General features: G+C 38.1%; 1 protein-coding gene and 1 non-coding gene across 3 annotated transcripts in view; one reads left to right on the top strand and one right to left on the bottom strand.

The window, feature by feature from the left end:
• Positions 1–21,674, bottom strand: part of LOC126611646 (uncharacterized) — a 33,218-nt gene that overhangs the window by 8,649 nt on the left and 2,895 nt on the right. Inside the window, exons 5-27 of one of the 2 annotated variants that reach the window (XM_050280013.1) lie at positions 21,479–21,516; positions 21,191–21,259; positions 20,721–20,782; positions 19,633–19,834; positions 13,457–13,525; positions 12,837–12,916; positions 12,555–12,704; positions 11,533–11,596; positions 10,364–10,465; positions 9,767–9,928; positions 9,562–9,689; positions 8,628–8,778; positions 7,882–7,977; positions 7,636–7,737; positions 6,732–6,790; positions 6,504–6,606; positions 5,261–5,443; positions 5,057–5,173; positions 4,161–4,432; positions 2,207–3,780; positions 984–2,077; positions 297–425; positions 70–219 (exon numbers count right to left, since the gene is read on the bottom strand). In XM_050280013.1, coding sequence (XP_050135970.1) covers positions 70–219; positions 297–425; positions 984–2,077; positions 2,207–3,780; positions 4,161–4,432; positions 5,057–5,173; positions 5,261–5,443; positions 6,504–6,606; positions 6,732–6,790; positions 7,636–7,737; positions 7,882–7,977; positions 8,628–8,778; positions 9,562–9,689; positions 9,767–9,928; positions 10,364–10,465; positions 11,533–11,596; positions 12,555–12,704; positions 12,837–12,916; positions 13,457–13,525; positions 19,633–19,834; positions 20,721–20,782; positions 21,191–21,259; positions 21,479–21,516 — 5,156 coding nt within the window. Of the gene's footprint in view, positions 1–69; positions 220–296; positions 426–983; positions 2,078–2,206; positions 3,781–4,160; positions 4,433–5,056; positions 5,174–5,260; positions 5,444–6,503; positions 6,607–6,731; positions 6,791–7,635; positions 7,738–7,881; positions 7,978–8,627; positions 8,779–9,561; positions 9,690–9,766; positions 9,929–10,363; positions 10,466–11,532; positions 11,597–12,554; positions 12,705–12,836; positions 12,917–13,456; positions 13,526–19,632; positions 19,835–20,720; positions 20,783–21,190; positions 21,260–21,478; positions 21,517–21,674 lie in introns of those variants that run through there. The other variant, XM_050280014.1, reaches the window with a different exon arrangement.
• LOC126612753 (5S ribosomal RNA) lies at positions 20,256–20,375 on the top strand. The gene has a single exon (XR_007619315.1). It is a non-coding gene; the product is annotated as a 5S ribosomal RNA (ribosomal RNA).

Below are 21,674 nucleotides of genomic sequence, written 5' to 3'. Positions count from 1 at the left end.
CATGAGACTTCTAATTGAAATTTTCTGAAAATAGATCTAAATGTCAAAGGAATTGAAAGGAGTTCACACCTCTATTAGGGATTCAGTGAAGTTCAGATTAAGGTGCGCAGGCGATTTGAGATTGACTTCTGTCAACATGGAGCTGTTGAGACTCATCCCTTGCTTTCTAATCACATCAACCTCAAACTTCCAAGGCTCGACAAAAGGCTCCCAGAAGACCTTTATCCATTAAAAGCAGGAAGTTATGAGATATCATTCCTGCTGACGTAGAAAGTAATGGTTTGTGAAAAAAATACCTTGTGAATGTTATTGTAGTTCACTTGAAGGTCACCACTGACTGAACCTTCGAGGTTTTTTTGAGTCACATTACCACAAAAGAGGATGTTACCCATAAGAATTTGAAACAGCGGCCCACTACAACTCCACTACATGAAGCCAAACAGGAATTATCAGCATGGAAAGCATCATGCATTTAGTAGACAGAATAAAGAGTCCACCATTTAATACTGGGTAATCAGTGATATAAAAAATAAAAACTTTCAAAGGAAAAACAGACTAATAATCTTTGTGAAATAAAACAAAAAGGACTAAATAAAATTTCACAAATATACGAACTAAACTGATAGTAACCAAAATTCACTGTTCCCTGTTTAGTAATTAGAATGGCCCAATAAAATAAGACTGCCAATGAAAAATTTAAAATCAAGATGTACCTACACGAATAGTATTCTTTTTCTTTTTCATTTTCTCTTGGGTCACATAAGCACACTACAAGTTGCGTAGTAAAGATTCAAAATGCCCAGCATACAACCAATTGACAGTAAATAAGTAGCTTCAAGAAATAACCGAAGGACCCAACTATTATGATTATGCTTTGCAAAAAAAAAGGGCACAAACGACAGTCACAGGGATAAAATCAGATGATATGCATATTACCAAGAAAAAAAAAAAACTAATAGATTCAGCAGTCAAGGTCAGCATACCCTTCCATCACTTAGAAGAAAAGAAACCTTTCTAAATTGGACTTTAAAAGCAATTCCGCCATAAGAAAACTGAGAAGGCCCTCCTTCAGAAACAGTGAATGGTACGCCATGCCAAAAGTGGAGAATGCTGTGTGAAATCCATACATCTAAATGATCACATCGAGCATCTACTTCAACATGCACAAGCTCATTCTGGTTAATCTCAGCTTCAAAAGTACCCTGACATATCTGGAAAAGAGGCCATGATAGAACACTTTTGTCCTCGCTTAGCAATACCGTACCATTCAGTTTTTCCATGTCGGACTTGACTTTCACACTTCTTGCATCAACAAAAAGTTCACTACTTTTACTGCATAAAGTAACCGCAAGGCATCTAAAGTTTTTTCCTTTGACCAAGTCAGATAAATCATTTTGATTACCCTCGACACGATCTTCATCTACCTGATATTCCCCCCAACCTTCATCACCAATCCAGACAGGAAAGTGAAATGTTACGCAAATATTTTCTGACCTAACAATCAGAACATCGGCCTCCTGCTTTAAGTTGTCAGGTGTAGTTGGGGATGAATGTCCCGGATAAGATTTCAAACAGTCAATTACATCAGTCCAGTAAGACAAATATAACCACACATCAACAGAAGGCAAAGAAACCAGCAGCTCATTCCCACCTTCATTTGATTTTGAAAGAGAAAAGTCAAGAACTGATGAGGTTGAAGTGGATTTGAATCTTGCTAATACAACAGAACCAGGTAAAGAATATAATGCCAATGAGGAAAAGCTAAGCACAACACTTAAGAGAATGTCATCTCTCAATGATGCAGAACACATAAATTGCATTTCAGCCTTAGCTATAGGTTCTTTCAAGTCTCTTCTGCAGCCATTTAACTGTATCGACAATGATTTGCAATAGCATTTAACTTCTGAAAATGTAATGCTTGAAACAACAGGTGTAACTGCATTATTCTGTTCTAGGCACCTCTTTAACTGAAGAAACTGTGGAACATCAGATTTGAAACATTTCGATAAATCAGAAACTTGGGAAAATTCATTTATGACATCAATTAGTCCCTCAAATCCACAAAAAAAGTGAGCACCTGTAAAGAAAAACAGAAAGGGTTAAAATTTCATACATACATCTTCTGGTGAAGAGAACTTCATAAATGCAGTATAATAAGATAATACTAAATGATTTTGGTTCAGAACTTTAAAGATGAAACTCCTACCCTCAACCATAAGTTGACAGTACCCAATCCTCGTCATGATACAGATGGTTGAGGAACTTGATAATTCATTTTCACAAGGTATCTTGACCCAAACGTCAGCACATAAGGGTACAACTAATGGAATGTCTACACAATCAGCATCTTGATCAAACTTTGAGACACCGCATTCATCGTCCTTGAAAGAGAGGAATGATAGGAGCAAGTCTCGTCCAAACAAATTCAAACAGTGATTTCTTTCTGAAAGTTTATGCCCGGGAACCCAACATTCAGGAGGAATATCCTTCAATACATTAGTTAAACTGCTGCGATGAATAAAGCTACAATACAACTGCTGAAGTTCTGCCTTTAGAAACTGACCCTCATTGCTGTTGATGGGCACTATCAAAGTACAGTCTAGTATCTCAATTTTATATGCAAGTGAACACTCATTTTCAGTTCCAGTGTACTCATGCGATACGGTGACATGCTGCTCAGTTGAATCTGAACTCCAATCAGGCAACAAAAAGTAACCAATTATTATTGCCAGATACTCAGGAGGTAAAACACAATATACATGCTGAATGCTGAAGCATACTTCAATGCGAGAACGCAATGGCCCACAGCTTCCTTTCCTCACTCGTACGTTTAAAATAGGAGATAAACTCGGGAGTGAGGGCCCCCATAGAAACTCACGTAAGTTCTGTGGCCACCAAGATGACGTGAGAACTAATCCCTCTGCAGAACTTAAGATGTCAAAGTTGTCTTCAGAAATGATTACAGATGAGTGAGATGTAGGCAGGGAAATTGTTCCAATAATGCATGAGGAATCATGAAAATGCACTCTGATTCCACACAGATCTAAATCAATAACAAATACAGTACCACTGTCAGCAGAACTCCCATCCACATCAGATGCTGCAGCAATAAATGTGGACTCTAAAGGTGTGGCATGAAAATATTTAGATACCTTCTTTGTGTTGGATTGTGGACTGATGATTCTGCTGTCCTTCAAAGTGAAATATTTTCTCCAGTCATGACTGGCATAAAGTAAAGAACTTTCAAGGCTACCAAGGGAACCAGAATTGCATAGTGTAACAAAAGGAAAATGATCTACAGGTATGCTTGCATGCTCACAGGAACCACTTTCCAAGAAGTTTGAGAAACCAAACCTTTCAAACCCAAAACCACCAACCTTGTTTGGATTCCCAGCATCCACAGATGAGCTAAAGGAGTTCATACCATAATTAGATGCACCATATGCAGCTAGCTTATCAAAAAATTCAATCAACAGTCTGATTACATACGGGTAGCAGTGGATATCAGTGTTATTCAAGCATATTCTACATTTTTGGCGAACTGACTCATTCCTAAGAGACTCATACTGTAAAATAAAGCAGGGTTCAGTATTTTCAATGTTTGTGGCAAAATCATCACTGCTGTTGCTAAACCCCGTATTACGTTGATGTAAAGCATTTGTAGAAGACTGATTTCCAGATGAATACAGAATATGGCTCTCACTTTCACCATTCAAAGGCAAAGTAGTACTTAATGCTTTCATAGAGATCCAGCACTCCTCAAGCTCTGTAAGAGCATATCTGCATGTTTAACAACCAAGTGTCAACCTCAAGCAAGGTGTTAGTGATCCAATTTAGGAAAAACAAATATGTAAATTTCCTGCCCAAATACATGGGCCACTAAACATTAACTGGTTTCGACCATAAGGGAAAACACACACACCCCCCCCCCCTCCCCCGCCCCCAAAATAAAAAAACACACATATGGCACAAAAAGAAAGAGAGAATATGCTATTAAAAATAAATTGACTAATAGGCTTTCTCAAAATTGTCTAGTACCTGTGACATGCAATCCGGCTACAAATTTATAAACCAACAGAAAAATGTGCAAGTATGTAATTGTCCGATTTCAACAGTACATTCATATAAATGCTCATAGCAGAAATTAAAATACAAGATACCTGATATCTAATTGTTGGCAAGCAAGCATGATGGATGAACTATTTTCTTTCTCATTTTCAAGTTCTACTTGAAAGCTGACTGTCTCCAGTTTGACATTGGTAGAGAACCCAAAAACAGCAGTCCTTGATCCATTGGATATGACTTTAAGTGGATCAATAGTTTCTAAAGATAGAGCTGGCTGCAGAGCACCTAAGTATGCAATCAATTCCAGAATTTCAGCATATATAGATGGAGAAAAGTGTGCATTCAGTGATGATGTATTGATGTACACCTGAAACCAAAAGAACAGCTGAGCATCTTTAAAAATAAATAAATTAATTAATTAATAATTAAAAAAAAAGTAGAAGTGAGAACAACCAAACTAATACATGAACTAGAAATAAAAAGAAATTAAAACAGTTTCCTGATTCAAAGCTGTCTACCAATTGATCAATTTTGTTGTTCACCACTATTTTCAAGATCTGAAACTATTAGGATGTGAATCAACATTTAGTTCATATTAATTCACTCCCACTCACATGTGTACCTCTTCCCCCCACTTGAGAGACCAGAGCGTCAAATTTAATTTAAATTGGGGGTCGAATAACAGGGATGCAAAAGCTTAAATTAATAGAAGGTTAACTCAGAATTATTTTACATTCTACCACAAATGCCAACGCTTATGCCATCTGTTATTCAATTGAAAAACTTCTACGGCATGAGCATGGCATGACTAACAGATGACACAAGCAAGCTGCTTCTATGCAATATGTATCTAAACCAGATGTTCAAGTTCGTACTACAATGGATTCCAATGTTAAAACTACTATAAGGTTCGTGGCAGTTCAGCTAAATCAAGACAGAGTGAGCATGACCAAATTATTAGAAAAAAACATCTATTTACAACTATACATGCCTCCAACTGTTTCAGTACTGATTCATCTTGGATCAAGCAACGTTCCAAAGAGATAGAAGTGCTAAGTTTCTCCAAAATAGAGACTGGAGAAGAATGAGAAGGCATAATCATCTTCATCTGCACAATATCAGTATTATCACTAATGGGATCCTCAAAAATCAGTTAGAGAAACAAACAAGTACAGAGTATCTGACTAGAACCTACCTCAAAATCATTTAACTTGACCTCGAAGTGATCGTATAGATCTTTAAGTTGAAAGCTCAAAGGAATATAAGACTTGAAAACCGAAGTTAAGAAGTTCTTGAAAGTATATGATTGTCCATCATCTGATGGATGAGATCCAATATCACATCTAGTCATAAAAATAAGGGAGCCTGCTTCAATTACCTGTCAAAAATTGCATTTAGTTAATCAAATCCTGCATTAAGCAATGAATTTACTTTTTTCTCAGCTTAGTTAAATTAATAGTATCAACTGCGGAGCATTCTTTCCACAAAGCACATAAGCCAACAGAAACAGTTGCCAAAAACTTGAATGATTACTTTGTAGTGAAAGACTGGGTATTCCGACCAATTATGGTTATTATATTACCCTTTGGCAGTCGTGGTATTGGATTCTTCGAGTATTAGTAGGTTAGAGCGTAAATTTAATTGTAGATGCCATGGAGTTTGAGGGATATCCCTTTTGGGTTGATCATCATGACTGGGGACAAGGTTCTTCATTGACTAATATAGTTTCTTCAAAGCAGACAAAGGCAGCGCCTCCAAAATCACTGTGAAATACTGATTATGAAGGAAAACATGTCCATCTTTCTTTTACCATTATTACTTATATCTAAAAAGTATTTGGAAAACCAAGGTTCCTCCAGTATAAGGTCTTAGGATGGCGGATTAATACTTCCATTTGCCACAATGCTGCATCATGTGCAAAATGCAGGCAGAAAGCTGAGTGATCTCGCTATTTTTAAGTTTATGACAGTTCATTTATGAATTTTGTAGCTGGGTTATTTCAGCAGGGTTCTCATTTTTAAATGAAAATTTATCTGGTGTTTGAAGAAAGATGAAGACTAAAGTCCTATGAGGGGTGCACTGTTTTGGGCTGTGATATATGTCAACTGGATGGAAAGGAATCTTCGAAGATCATAAAGGGGGAGATGTAGAAAAGAATTGGCTAGAGTTAGGTTTTGGCTTCGTCATGGGCATCAATATCAGCAGAATTTAAAGACTGGTCCTTATCATCTATTATCTTAGATTGAAAGGCTGCTTCAAGATATGTTTTAGCTACGAATGTAGATCTCTTTTGTAATTCTAATGTTGTCTGCATCTAGTGTACATTTTGAGTTGACCAATTGAAATTGTTTGTTTTCATAAAACATATATAACAAGCATCAAGAAAGTCAAAAGGCGAAAACCAAAATTTTCTGTGGCACATTAATCAGTAGAATTACCAAGTTATGCTGCTCTGGTATTGCATCTCTCCAAGGAACATTTATGATAATATTGATGATACTAAAATCCCACACAACTTTCCTAAGATGGGATAAAATGTATCTGCAAGCAATAACATTGATATAACTCATCAATCTGTTTATATATGGACAATAACATGGGCGTCAAAAATCTGAATAAGGTAGAGACTAGCAATGGAACATAATAGTGGCAACAAGAAAGCTTACTCAGCTTTTGATAACAATCGACCATTTACATTTTCTATCCCATTTAGTGACAAGAGAACCTGCAGCAGGTCACATTACAAGCATCATGGGTCAAAACAAGAAAATCCTTAGTCAAGAAGGCCATCCAAAACCTAAATAATGTGAGAAGGAAAGCAATTCTGAACAAAACATGTCATTCTTAAACCATGTTTCCTTGAGCAAGCAAAACAGAGAACACTCTTAAAATGATTTCATATTCGATGCTGTAGTCAGGATACAGTTAATTTCTTTATTCTTTTTTTATATAAAATGTCAAAAGATTGTTATCAACTTATCACGTGAACTTTTTTTCAAAAAACATATACAAGTAATAACAAGTTAATAACAGTCAAAAGACCATAAAGGAGAGCATAATAGAGACCTCCATATGCCAACAAAAATAGGAGATGCAAAATAAAGAAACCTTAAATGCTCCAATCTGCAAATGGATCTCTCAGTCTATAGAAATTTTACAAAATCAATGACGACAAGGGAAAGAAACAACTATTATGTTTTCTTTCCCCAACAAATTTTTCAACAAATAAAAGCATACTAATATCTAAACCTTCATCAAAGATGATTTATGATGTGTAACACTGTAACTTTTTCTTTACATATCCCTTGTAACTTTCGGCTAATTATAACTCTCCAACTTTAGCAAATTTAGAAACTTGAAAGTCCAAGGAGCTCTTAAATATAAAACAGAAAAACCAAAATTATATGATCTGAAGACAATAGCAGCAACTATGAATCAATTTGAGACACCGAAGATAGAAAAAGCAAACCCCACAGAGAGAGAGAGAGAGAGAGAGAGAGAGAGAGAGAGAGATAGATGTGTGACCAATAAAAAAAGAAACTTATAGTAACAAAATGTATCAATTCTTACCCTTCCATGCTGACCTTCAAAGGAATTTAAAACTCCAAAAAAGTCCATCAAGTTTAGGAAAAATTCTGCATCAAAATTAACTTCCAATGGCTGAAGCATTCCCTGAGTACAAGCGTTCGGAAGAAGCAATTGTCAATAAACGACATCCAGACAAATAATACTCATCGAAACATATCTAGTTATCCAAGAGAGGTTTCTCATATCATACTTGGTATCTCAGAGCAATAGATGGTAACAGTATGGTACCTTAATACACAATTCAACCTCAAGGTTTGGTGATACATCCACTTGCAATCTACAGGATGGATGCTCATTGTCTAATACTTCCGTCTCAATAGTAGGCTGAAAAAAAGAAAATGGTCAATCGCTGAAATTGTCCTCTATAAGATTGCTTACCAGAAAGTAATTTCACAAAGAACAATAATGAGTGTCAACAGAGATGCCATCAAGATGCTATTTAAACTAGATTTGATAGTGGAAAGAGAGGAGATTTGGGCATGTGGTTAACTGGTTTGGATATTAGCCAGCTCTAGACACATGAAGTACAAGAAACAGTACAACAACAACAAAGCCTTTTCCCACTAAGTGGGGTCAGCTATATGAATCCTAGAACGCCATTGCGCTCAGTTCTGTGTCACGTCTTCCGTTAGATCCAAGTACTCTAAGTGGATAAAATTCTGAACTAAATTGCATAGCATGTTCCATTTCTTTCTAACTTAAACCATATTGCCCAGAAGGCCACCCAGGAAGGCAAGCTGAATGAGCTTTGATTATCCACTTGGACTTCAGAGAATCACTTAATACGTAATGTAACAAGTCATTTAATCCCCTTAAGTGAAAAACATTGTTCTTATTAAATATTGAAAACAAAAAATGACTTATGTCCGCAGGTCGTAGAGTCCAACTAAAGATACTGTCCATAGATTTTCCAAAAAAAAAAGTATGAAAACAATCAACTCCTAGAAAAAGAAATGAATAAATTAATTACGAACCTGTCTCATCTGCAGAATGACTTTCTTGCTACAAGGATAAACCATCTGGCCTGATTGGACAACGGAAAAAATGGTTGCAGATTCTTCCCAAAACTTGCACTCAATAATCACGCCATTCAACATTGTCTCAGAAATTTCTTGACCATATTTCCTGAAAAGTGTGAATTTTAGTCAATACAGTATAACACAGAGAGGGAGGAAGAGAAGCAACGCCACTACATGAATCTTCTGTCTGGTAAATAATAGATCACTTACTGACACATATGAAACAACTAATGTAAGAAATAAGCTGTCTCGCTGGCAGAATGATTCGTTTTCTAAAAGACACGCCAGTTTAGTAACTGACAAAGTATATACATACTGTACAAAAGAAACCCATGACAGCACATAAAAAGAAAATGTGACACTAATCTAACAATACAGTACAATCAAACAGTAACAGTTAGTACATTGCTTTGCAAAATATTAGACCAGAACCATAGAAAGAAAATATTTCACAATGGCTTCCACTTGTTTACAAATTAGAATAGGAGCTTTGTCCTGAAGACGATATTTCATAATTGTAAATATTAACCATTGAATCAAGAAAAACGGAAATTAACTCCTATCACAAGATTCAAAACAGACTAGCTAGAGTGTTAATTGTAAAGCTTACCTACCATTTTAGTTCACTAATCATGATACAAGTATTCAATTTAAGGTTATATGTGACACTGAGCTTAATTAATTCTTCAACAGGAAGACAAGGTCAAAGGTGAAAACAACATGAAGAAATAACACCAGCTCTGCTCAGCTTCGCCTAGTGAAGCTATTCTGGAGCCTCACTCATGCCAAGCTCAAGCACAATGCAAAGGCAAACTCAAGCTGCCAAATAGTTGATAGCAAATTTGTATTCCTTTTAGTCATATTGAGTAATGAAAATAGTCACTCATACATGTTCCTTAGTGTTGCAGAAATCCGATGAATGCTGAACTGGAGTGCACATATACTGATTTTATCATTTGCCCGAACATCCCCATTGTATAAAACTGGAGGATTGAACTCTGTTGCCTCACATATATCCTGCACATGAAATAGAACATTGTATTTAATGTTTAGCAAAAATGTAGTCTTCTGCTACCCAATTGGATATGAGATACCTGAATAACTTCATCAGAAACAACACCAGAAAATTGACCCAAATCATCTGTTCCACCAGCACCAAGCATGCCACGGGATAGCCAGTTCAACCATCCCCGGGATTTGCCAGTTGAATGCTCATCATTATTTGTGTTTGAAGTTAAAGAGTTCGACAAAATTTCCTGCAGGAACACACAATCACGAGAACTGAAATATCTAAATTCACCAACTGACAAATTTTTCATACATAAAAGTTGAGTTGATTCTGAAGGCTAGAAGTACTGAAAGTAATACTCTGAGCAGTAGCTTGGCATATTGAAGGAAGAAGTGAATGACAACTTCCATATTTTGCCCAAGTTGAAGGAAGAAGACAGAGTAGTCATAAACGAAACTCATCCCTTCTAATCCTACTGTTTTTGTGAGGATAAGACGAGATAAAGTTCCTTCATAAGTAATCCATCTCCTACATTCCACTTGGACAAATTTGGAATTTGTCATCCATTTGTTCCTTCAGTATGCCTTCAATCTAGTAAGTTATCCTATCCGAGCTAATCCACTCTAACAAATGTGGCTTATGTGTCAATGTCTCCCAACCTACACATGAATACCATTCATACCTGCAGCTCACATTCAGCAGTAGACCTGTAACTTAAAATATCATCAATGTCCAATTCTTTCTCCATTTGCTCCAATTCCCATTGAGTACTCTCGTCAATTGGCTGATAACAAAAAAGCATAATGTGTCATTCACAAGTAAGACACCAACCCTTAAATTGAATGTTCATACCTCATTAATTAAACAGATGATAATGTGCATGAATAAGAAGTACAATTTAACAGCAACTGTGCCCAGAAGAACATGGTCTGAAAGTGATCAAAAGGAAAAGAAACAAAAAGCAATATGATGTTCGAGATATTGCATTGCTTCCTTTTCAAGATTACTGTATATGCATAGGACATACAATATGGTCGTCGTACCCAGTGCACAAGGCTCCCGCTTTACGCAGGGTCGGGGAGAGGTGAATGTCGGCTAGCCTTACCCCCATTTATGGTAATAAAAAAAATTGTAGTAGATTTCAATACTTTCAAGGGAGACAAAAAGGAGAAAGTTGACCAAATCCTCATCCAACTAAGTTCAACTATTATACTATAACTAAATTAATAGCACTTTTACACAAGAAACAGACTGCTGCCTGTTAATGTGAATTTTGTTAAAACCCAAATCTCTCTCTCAAGATGGCCATGGCTTAAAAACAAAGTAAATGGAAAATCATAAGAGCAAAGTTCTGAAAATAAGACATAAACACGGAGATGAACATAGACATAAACACAGAGAACACAAATTAAATTATAACAGCTTTCCGGTCTAACCAAATACTATAATACGATAAACCCCTGAATTCTGTGGAAACTAAAGCCCATAGTGAAGACATTCCACACTACAGGGGGGTATAGCGGGAAGCTTTGAATACATTCCTACCATTTATGCCAAAAGTGGAACCAAGATAGAAATAATCAACAAGAGTACACAAATCTTATAAAAAAATAAAATGACATGTCCACCACACTTCCTATTTACCATAACTAAATAACATTTAAGATAAATAAAATCAGCAAAAACTAAAGACATCCACACATTGCTTGTGCATGACTATATGCCCAATATTACCAAACCACATAAAAGATGGATTTTGTACATGCAGAAATGACACATCACCGACCAAAGAGATAAAAAGGAAAGGGCATCAAACACCCATAAGAAGAAAGCGACAAGTACAACAATCACCTGATCATGGCGAAGAAAATTCAGCTTAGCCTTATATAGGTTAACGTATTTCCGACAAGAACTTCTGCAACCAGATTAAATACTGAATGTTAAAACTTCAAACAAGTACAACCTCTTACTGAGTATGCATACCTGGGAAATGATCATCACCTAACATTCTATGAATGAAAACACTTTCCTTCAAGGAACAAGGACATTAAAAATTAAAAGTTGTTGGGATACATGATAAAGGTATCGAAGGTAAGGAAAGTATCTATGAGAGAAGAAAGTATGTTATAAGAAACAGAACTATTATCCCAAACACATAACGTCAAATGGTGGTAAAACAACAAAATTTCTTTTAACAAGTTAGGATATTCTAACGAATGAATTTTTAAAATTTTCTTTTAGCGTAATACTTAATTACAGGAATTTTGAAACGAAAATATTGTAGTTTTGATTTAGATGGACATCTTGATATTCACAGAAGATAAGAATTCAAACTCTTAATGAGTACGCGTAGCACTGATAGTGTGGAACTTATGTTTCTAAAGGGAAAAATGGGAAGACCATTATTACTAAGCATGCCAAAGCTTTCCGATCGGATAGAATGACACAGAAAGAATAATCCTTGCACTCTGGAATCCATGTTTTTGTTTCGTACATTGCAGCATATGGTTGTGTACATACTACATACTGAAACCCATCTTACAGGACAAAAAAAACAATATTTTACAAGACTTTTCAAATGCCCTTTGTTCGTGAATCAGCAGTTTTAGCACATAATTCTACTCTTTCTGGAGACATAAAAAGCATTCATTATGAATATATATATGTTAGGGTGTTTTGATTGACCACCCTTTCTGTTGTTACTGCTTACTTCCTCTTGTAATATAATTGTTTCTTTAATAAAAATACACACACGCACACATAGATACAATATGAAAAAATTGAGTGAGCAAGAGACAAACAGTACATAGTTGTACTTGTTAACGTTGCACTTGGTATAGAAGAGGGTAAAAACAAAACAGAAACGGACTCACAGTCTCTGTCCAAAATATCTCCATGAGCTTTTCTTTAATCTCTTATGAACATCTGATAGAACAGATTCTTGCGCATAATGCCACCACTGCAATTGCCAACCCTTCATTTTTGTTGATAACGGACTATACCAGGGACAATAACGCCCATACCTTTAAAATCCAATAACCATAGATCAATTAAAAGCCACTTGAGCTTTTACATAGAAGTCACACAAAATTTCAGTTTATCAACACAATGATCGTAAATATAATAGCTAAAAATAGTATGAACAAAAAACTTACTTATTTCTTAATTCACACGTGCCTAAAAAATCCCAAAGAATTAAGATTTGTTGCAACTGAACCTCATTTAAAGACATCACCTGACGTGCACATCAAGAAAAGAGATGAGAAGATAGTAAACCAATTAAATTTAAGGGTAATTCCCAGTTTATAATCCTCAAGTTTCACCAAAATCGCACTTTACTACACTTTCTTTTTTTTCATCTCACGTTCATACCTAAAGTTTGATTTTTCTGCCACTTTGATACTTCCATTAGCCTAGACGTTAACTTTTCTGTTAACTGATGACGTGGCAGGATATTGGCCCACTAATTCTCACTTTACTACTCTCAAGTAAAGTGAGACAAAAAAAAACAAAGGGTAGCAAAGTGCAAATTTCATGATACTTGAGAGTGGTAAAGTGAGAATTAGTGCATCAGGATCCTGCCACGTCATCAGTTACCAGAAAAGTTAACGGGTAGGCTAAGGGAAGTATCGAAGGGGCAAAAAAATCCAATTTTAGGTCTGAAAGTGAGACGAAAAAAAGTAAGTGTAGTAAAGTGCGGTTTTGGCAAAACTTGAGGGTAGTAAAGTGGGAATTGCCCAAAATTTAATTTATATACACCTTACAGACAATTTACCAAGTCAGTTATCTCTGCGGTGATAGAGTACTGTGGAGTATTGTTATCAAGCTCTCCTGATCTGTTGACCTGGCATTCAAGAGCATGCATATTACTCAACCTCAGTATGCATGGGTAAAAAGTTTATAACTTAAGACACGTATTATATAAACTACCAATTCATTTTGATGCACACGTATACACACATGCACCAGGCTACAACAACAACAACAACAACAAAGCCTTTTCCCACTAAGTGGGGTCGGCTATATGAATCCTAGAACGCCATTGCGCTCGGTTTTGTGTCATGTCCTCCGTTAGATCCAAGTACTCTAAGTCTTTTCTTAGAGTCTCTTCCAAAGTTGTCCTAGGTCTTCCTCTACCCCTTCGGCCCTGAACCTCTGTCCCGTAGTCACATCTTCGAACCGGAGCGTCAGTCGGCCTTCTTTGCACATGTTCAAAATCACCGGAGCCGATTTTCTCTCATCTTTCCTACAATTTCGGCTACTCCTACTTTACCTCGGATATCCTCATTCCCAATCTTATCCTTTCTCGTGTGCCCACACATCCCACGAAGCATCCTCATCTCCGCTACACCCATTTTGTGTACGTGTTGATGCTTCACCACCCAACATTCTGTGCCATACAACATCGCTAGCCTTATTGCCGTCCTATAAAATTTTCCCTTGAGCTTCAGTGGCCTACGACGGTCACACAACACGCCGGATGCACTCTTTCCATCCAGCTCGTATTCTATGGTTGAGATCTCCATCTAATTCTCCGTTCTCTTGCAAGATAGATCCTAGGTAGCGAAAACGATCGCTTTTTGTGATCTTCGCTAGATTGCTCCGATCATTAGTGTGGATAAGTATATAAATGGATAGAGATAGGAAAGCAAACACAAGATGTACGTGGTTCACCCAGATTGGCTACGTCCACGGAATAGAAGAGTTCTCATTAATTGTGAAGGGTTTACACAAGTACATAGGTTCAAGCTCTCATTTAGTGAGTACAAGTGAATGATTTAGTACAAATGACATTAGGAAATATTGTGGGAGAATGATCTCGTAATCACGAAACTTCTAAGTATCGGAGTGTGGTGTCGTCTTGACTTGCCTTATCTGTCTCATAGGTAGATGTGGCATCTTCTCTGGAAGTACTCTTCCTCCATCCAGGGGTGGTATCTTTAACTGGTGGAGATGCACAAGGTAATGTATCAATTTCACTTGAAGCTTACTTGTAGTTTCAGGCTTGGTCAAGCGCGATACAAACCATGTAGTAGGAGTCCCCCAAGTCGCCGAGCTAGGGGGTCTGCTGAAAGAGGTGACAAACAAGGTAAGCAATCAGAGCTCCGACTGATTGTTCACCTTCTCCCCATCTTGCAGCAGCATGAAGGATAAAGAGAAGAAAAATGAGAAGAGATGATATGAGATACTTTTGCTTTTGAAGAAGTAACTTTCCACAGGCTTATTCTTGAACTGAGCTGGAGGGTTTTCTGGTTTCCTCCAGAGTATAAGGCCGACTGAAGAATTTGAGGGTCAAAACAAGTCCATCAAATCTAGAGTACGTTCCACCCTGCTGATATGGGATACTTTTGCTTTTGACAGAGTAATGAATGTATCGGCACGTGTGCTGTTACGCTTGTCTCCACATGCTTCCTTGTATCCTTCGCACTTGCCCTATCTGTTCCTCAAGCAGATGCGGAATCTTCCCTGGAAACATAAGATGTTGAAGATGAGTACTCGAGAGCAATGCCAGGTAAGTAATCAGGTAAGGGGTTCCAGGCAGTCAGTTCCTGGCTGGAAGCTTGATTCCAAGTGCTGACTGATTGCTCTCTTTCTCCTTGTCTTGCAGGTAAAAACAAGGCCAAAAGAAAAGACAGGGAAAAAGCATGATATGGGATACTCTTGCTTTTAACCCTAATGATATGAGATATTCTTGCTCTAGTATAGCTTGTTTGCAGAGGTATTATCGGGGGGAAAGAAAGCTGAATATTTCGAAAGGCTTCGTTGGGAGTGCCCTCTCAGATATGATGAAGGGTTGAGCATTTTTGCAGGTCTGCCTGTCCGTTGGGGATGGAGGTCGACATATATAGGAGTCTCCCTAACAACAAGTAGTAATGCTATTCCTTTACCCTGCTAGGTCATAGCACGGTAGTGGGAGCTGCCCGTTTCACATGTTTTAACTCTGTCAGAGCACTTTGAAAAAATGGTCTGTGGTATCTGGCTCTCGAGATTCGGAGAACGATGCCTCTTCGATTTTTGAGAAAGCAATCATGCTGGGGGTATGACTCTCGAGATTCGGAGAGCAGTGTCTCTTCGATTTTTGAGGAAGTAATCATGTTGGGAGTCTGGCTCTCGAGATTCGGAGGGTGGTGCCTCTTCGATTTTGGAGCAAGCAATCTTGTTGGGAGTGTTGTCTCGAATGTGAGTAAAGGTTGGGCATGTTTGCTAGTCTACCTTGCCACGAAGCACAAAGGTTGACACACATGGACTTTCCAATTATCCAGCAATGGTACTGTTCCTTTACCCTCTCTTCGATTTTGAGAAAGTAGTCATGTTGGGAGTCTGGCTCTCGAGATTCGGAGGACGGTGCCTCTTCGATTTTGGAACAAGCAATCTTATTGGGAGTGTTTCTCGAATGTGAGTAAAGGTTGGGCATGTTTGCTAGTCTACCTTGCCACGAAGCACAGAGGTTGACACACAGGGACTTTCCAATTATCCAGCAGTGGTACTGTTTCTTTACAGTTGTGGGTAATAATATGGTAGCTAGACCTTCAAAATTTATGTGTCTAAACTTTTGTTAGTGCTGTTTCTTTGCTATTCTTTTACCTTTCTTGGTCAGAGCGATGTAGTGGGAGCTGCAAGCTTCACGTGCTCCACTTTGGCAGAGAACTTTGGCAAAGTTATTTGTGGTACCCATGAGCTATTGTTGCGTGTGGGAAGTGGGTGATTGAACAGTAAGATTCATGTGCTTTCTACTTCACCAGAAGTCTTCGACAGAATGCCCATAATTTCTGCAAAGCTGAGTGTGCGTGTGACAGGTGTTGACAAGGCTAGAAAAGTAGGTGCCTCTTCGATTTCTGAGATCGGCCCTCGTGGTCTCTGAGCAGCCCAGCTTTTGAGAAAGCGAGCGCCTCTTCGATTGATTCGGAGAACGATGCCTCATCGATTTTTGAGAAAGCAATCATGCTGGGGGTCTGGCTCTCGAGATTCGGGGAGCAGTGTCTCTTCGATTTTTGAGAAAGTAATCATGTTGGGAGTCTGGCTCTCGAGATTCGGAGGGCGGTGCCTCTTCGATTTTGGAGCAAGCAATCTTGTTGGGAGTGTTTTCTCGAATGTGAGTAAAGGTTGGGCATGTTTGCTAGTCTACCTTGCCACGAAGCACAGAGGTTGACACACAGGGACTTTCCAATTATCCAGCAATGGTACTGTTCCTTTACCCTCTCTTCGATTTTTAAGAAAGTAGTCATGTTGGGAGTCTGGCTCTCGAGATTCGGAGGACGGTGCCTCTTCGATTTTGGAGCAAGCAATCTTATTGGGAGTGTTTTCTCGAATGTGAGTAAAGGTTGGGCATGTTTGCTAGTCTACCTTGCCACGAAGCACAGAGGTTGACACACAGGGACTTTCCAATTATCCAGCAGTGGTACTGTTCCTTTACCCTTGTGGGTAATAATATGGTAGCTAGACCTTCAAAATTTATGGGTCTAAACTTTGTTAGTGCTGTTTCTTTGCTATTCTTTTACCCTTCTTGGTCAGAGCGATGTAGTGGGAGCTGCAAGCTTCACGTGCTCAACTTTGGCAGAGAACTTTGGCAAAGTTATCTGTGGTACCCATGAGCTATTGTTGCGTGTGGGAAGTGGGTGATTGAACAGTAAGATTCATGTGTTTTCTACTTCCCCAGAAGTCTTTGACAGAATGCCCATAATTTCCGCAAAACTGAGTGTGCGTGTGACAGGTGCTGACAAGGCTGGAAAAGGCTGGAAAAGTAGGTGCCTCTTCGATTTCTGATATCGGCCCTCGTGGTCTCTGGGGAGCCCAGCTTTTGAGAAAGCGAGCGCCTCTTCGATTTTTGAGATCGGCCTTCGTGGTCTTTGAGCAGCCCAACTTTTGAGAAAGCAAACGCCTCTTCGATTTCTGAGATCAACCCTCGTGATCTCTAAGCAGCCCAGCTTTTGAGAAAGCAAACGCCTCTTCGATTTCTGAGCAGGCGCCTCTTCGATTTCTGAAGCTTCGTCGAGTGCAGATTTTTATAGGGGCTGGCATTAAGTTCCAAAGCACACTTGAATCTCCACCAGTAGAAGCTTCATTCTTGCACTTCTAAGATCCTGATTTGTCCGACCTCTTCTCTCTTCAACACCTTTGAAAATGTCTGGCCCCTCCGACCGTCGTTTTGACTTGAACCTTGTTGAAGAGGCAGCCCCGCCTTCTCCAGACAACATATGGCGCCCATCCTTCGTCTCCCCTACTGGTCCTCTTACCGTTGGGGATTCCGTGATGAAGAATGATATGACCGCTGCGGTGGTGGCCAGGAACCTTCTCTCCCAAAGATAACAGACTACTTTCCAAACGGTCTGATGAGTTAGCTGTTAAGGATTCGCTAGCTCTCAGTGTTCAGTGTGCAGGTTCTGTGTCTAATATGGCCCAACGCCTATTTGCTCGAACCCGCCAAGTTGAATCATTGGCGGCTGAAGTGATGAGTCTCAAACAGGAGATTAGAGGGCTCAAGCATGAGAATAAACAGTTGCACCGGCTCGCACATGACTATGCTACAAACATGAAGAGGAAGCTTGACCAGATGAAGGAAACTGATGGTCAGGTTTTACTTGATCATCAGAGATTTGTGGGTTTGTTCCAAAGGCATTTATTGCCTTCGTCTTCTGGGGCTGTACCGCGTAATGAAGCTCCAAATGATCAACCTCTGATGCCTCCTCCTTCTAGGGTTCTGTCCAGTACTGAGGCTCCAAATGATCCCCCTCCGGTGCCTTCTCTTTCTGGGGCTCTACCGACTGCTGAGACTTCTCCTAAGTAACCTTTGTGAAGGCTCCCTCTTGTGTGCTTATTTTGACTCATGTATATGTACATATTTGTAGCTTATCGGGGATATCAATAAATAAGCTTTCCTTCATTTCAACGTATTGTGTTAAATACACCAAAGCCTTCTTCGCTAAGTTCTTTGAATTTTCTTTTGTTAAAGCTTGTATGTTGAAGCTTTCTGAGTGGAGCATGTAGGTTGGGGTTGGTAGTGTTCTTACTGTTTACACATGCACCAGGCTAATGTAACAAAAAATTAGTTACCAAAATATTTATCTTACTGTTTATCACATTTGATACCAAAGCATAGAGCGAAAGCAACAGTGTTACATATATATACAGGTCCTTTATCCAAAGGGATCCCCATTTTTTAGTAAAAATGGGGACTAGTTGTGGGGCCCACACCACATCAAACTTCAACGATCCGAACCGTCTATTTTTCAAGTTGCACTTTATAGATCATCCTTGCAAAATATTAGCCAAATCGAAAATGTTTGAGGCACCTAATTGAGTTCAAAGAAATTGATGAACACTATGTTCCAAGAAACATTGAAATTTCATCAGGGCAATCAAATGAATAAATGGTTGTGGATTGAATTGATTTTTTGCAAGGATGATCTCTGAATGAAGACTTAAATAATAGACGGTCTAGATCGTTGAAGTTCGATGTATAAGGGCCCGACAATTAGTCCCCATTTTTACCAAAAAAATGGGTATCCCTTTGGATAAAGGCTCTGTGTGTGTGTGTACACACACACACGTACATATACATACATATATATATTCGTCAGAATTTCGAGTTTCGTCTATTATTATTTTTTATAGGAAACAAATTTTTGTTACTAGAAATGAAAATGTACAATGCAGTGGACAAGATATCCACCGAGCTTGAAAAACAAACCCTGCTTTTACCAACTAACTATATCAAGATACATCAGAAATAATAAAAAATACAACCTTTGCAATTGCTAGTGCACTTTCAAGGTTTTTAAATTGAAATCCGGCCAATAATCAGAAACAAACCTTTGAAGAAAACAAGACGATCATTCCACAACCAACAGAGAGAGAGAGAGAGAGAGAGAGAGAGAGAGAGAGAGAGAGACAGATAGAAGAGATGCAACTACAATGCAAAGGACAAAGAAGAAAAGAAATTGACTTTCATACCGAAAGTGACATGGAAACATCACAAGGAGACAATATTGAGTCATATTTCTCCCCATCAGGTCTTGTATTGTGCCACAGTTTGGAGTCCCCACCATTGTTCATAGTCATCAATTCGACCGCTCCACAAAATGTGCCACAGTAAAATTCCAAACCCGTAATCTCCACAACTTTATTAACTTGGCCCCCTCTTCCACTTGATGGCCTGAGATATTAAAGGCTCAAAAAATTAAAATCCATTTGGAACATATCATAAGACCATAACAGGTCCACGCTCTGCAGCCACATCTGTTGTTTTATAAAGGGCTGAGAGTTACTTAACAAGTTTATTGACTTGGTCCCTCTATCCTTTTTCAATTGATGGTACTATGGTCTGAATGTAGTCGTCTTCTGGTTTTTATCTTATGTTGCTAGTTTCATGTTCTGTTGGATGGGGCTAGGTTCTTTTGTGGACTACTTGTCCACTAGAGATTGTACCCTTTGCATTTCCTAATTCAGGTATCTTGTTTCTTATTAACAGTGTTATCAACCCAAGTAAGACACAAATGGCAATGCACTAGAGATTGTACACTTTGCATTTCCTAATTCAGGTATCTCGTTTCTTATTAACAGTGTTATCAACCCAAGTAAGACACAAATACCAACTCACATGCACCGGATCCCATCAGAACTCCGAAGTTAAGCGAGTTTGGGCGAGAGTAGTACTAGGATGGGTGACCTCCTGGGAAGTCCTCGTGTTGCATCCCCCCCACCCCCACTTAGTGGGAAAAGGCTTTGTTGTTGTTGTTACATTTAACCAAAATAAGCATTGTGCAAACCAGTCACATGCAAACTTTGTCCAAATATAAACTAGCAAAGATTGAAAAAAGGGATGCACTGCAACTTTAAAAATTCTGTCTAACATTCTTATAGTTGAAGTAATGTGGGCCCATATAGACGAAAAGCTCTATATGCCTAATAATCAAAGACTCTCTTGAGTTTGAACGGGTAAAAAAAAGAAAGAAACAATGAAAGAAAAGAAAGACAGAAAGAACTTGGAGAAAAAAAAGCAATCGCAACTGCCAATATAACCAGAAGAAACTGTGAATTACCCTATAGGAGTTTGCTTCATTGTCCTCAAGCTGGATAACTTCAACCCAAATACAGTATATGCCTGCAAAACAATAAACAGGAATAAAAATTATGCTATGTTATTCAAGAGAAAATGTTGTGCAAATAGAATAGTAACTTCAGATACTAAATAATATCCACATCTTAGAAAACAACAAATAAATGAAGGTTTTTTGTATAGTACTTTTACTTGTAAAAGAACAATAAATTACAAATCAAAAGTTTGATAAATTTAATTTATAATTTAGGATTAATGGGAAACATGGTAGATAAATAAAATAAGACCAACCCCTCTTTTTCAAAAAAACCTACACTGTACCATTAGCATATAAGAAATGACAATAAGATTTAGTGGAGAAAATTCCAGTAGATTCATCAAATAATGAGTCAAACGAACAGCTACATAAAAGAAAAAAATTTAGCAAGGGACTATAACATGGAGAAAATTTACCGAGTCACTGAGCTTGTGATGGTACAAGATATGAAAATCTCTGATTGACACTTGGATGCTGTCAAGAACCTAAGGGGCAAAAGGCATAAATGTCAGTGGTGTTCAGCAATGATCACAAACCCCAAAATATCTTAATATATCTTCAACAGTACCAAATTATACAATACACTTCATTTCTTTTCAAGTATTGAGATGGAAGAATAGAAACAAAGAAAGCATAATAATATGATGCCATCTCTGTGAGCTAAAAATAATCAAAATGTAAATTTCAGAATAAGGTAATATCACCTTAGCAGAAATATACGATATAAGCCCAGCCTGATTTTCTGCAGAGAGAAAAAGAAAACCCATTAAAGCACCAAAAGTTACAAATTAGTAGCCAGAATATACTTTGAAAAGAATTAACACTGCATCTCCCGCAAAAAAACTGAACTGTCATGGAGACTAAGAGAACTAGATGGACAAGAATAAAGTAAATGCAATA

The sequence above is a fragment of the Malus sylvestris genome, chromosome 17, assembly GCF_916048215.2.
Source record: "Malus sylvestris chromosome 17, drMalSylv7.2, whole genome shotgun sequence".
NCBI lineage: Eukaryota > Viridiplantae > Streptophyta > Magnoliopsida > Rosales > Rosaceae > Malus > Malus sylvestris.
The sequence above is the reverse complement of the archived record's forward strand: the minus strand, read 5'-3'. Positions and strand labels throughout refer to the sequence as shown.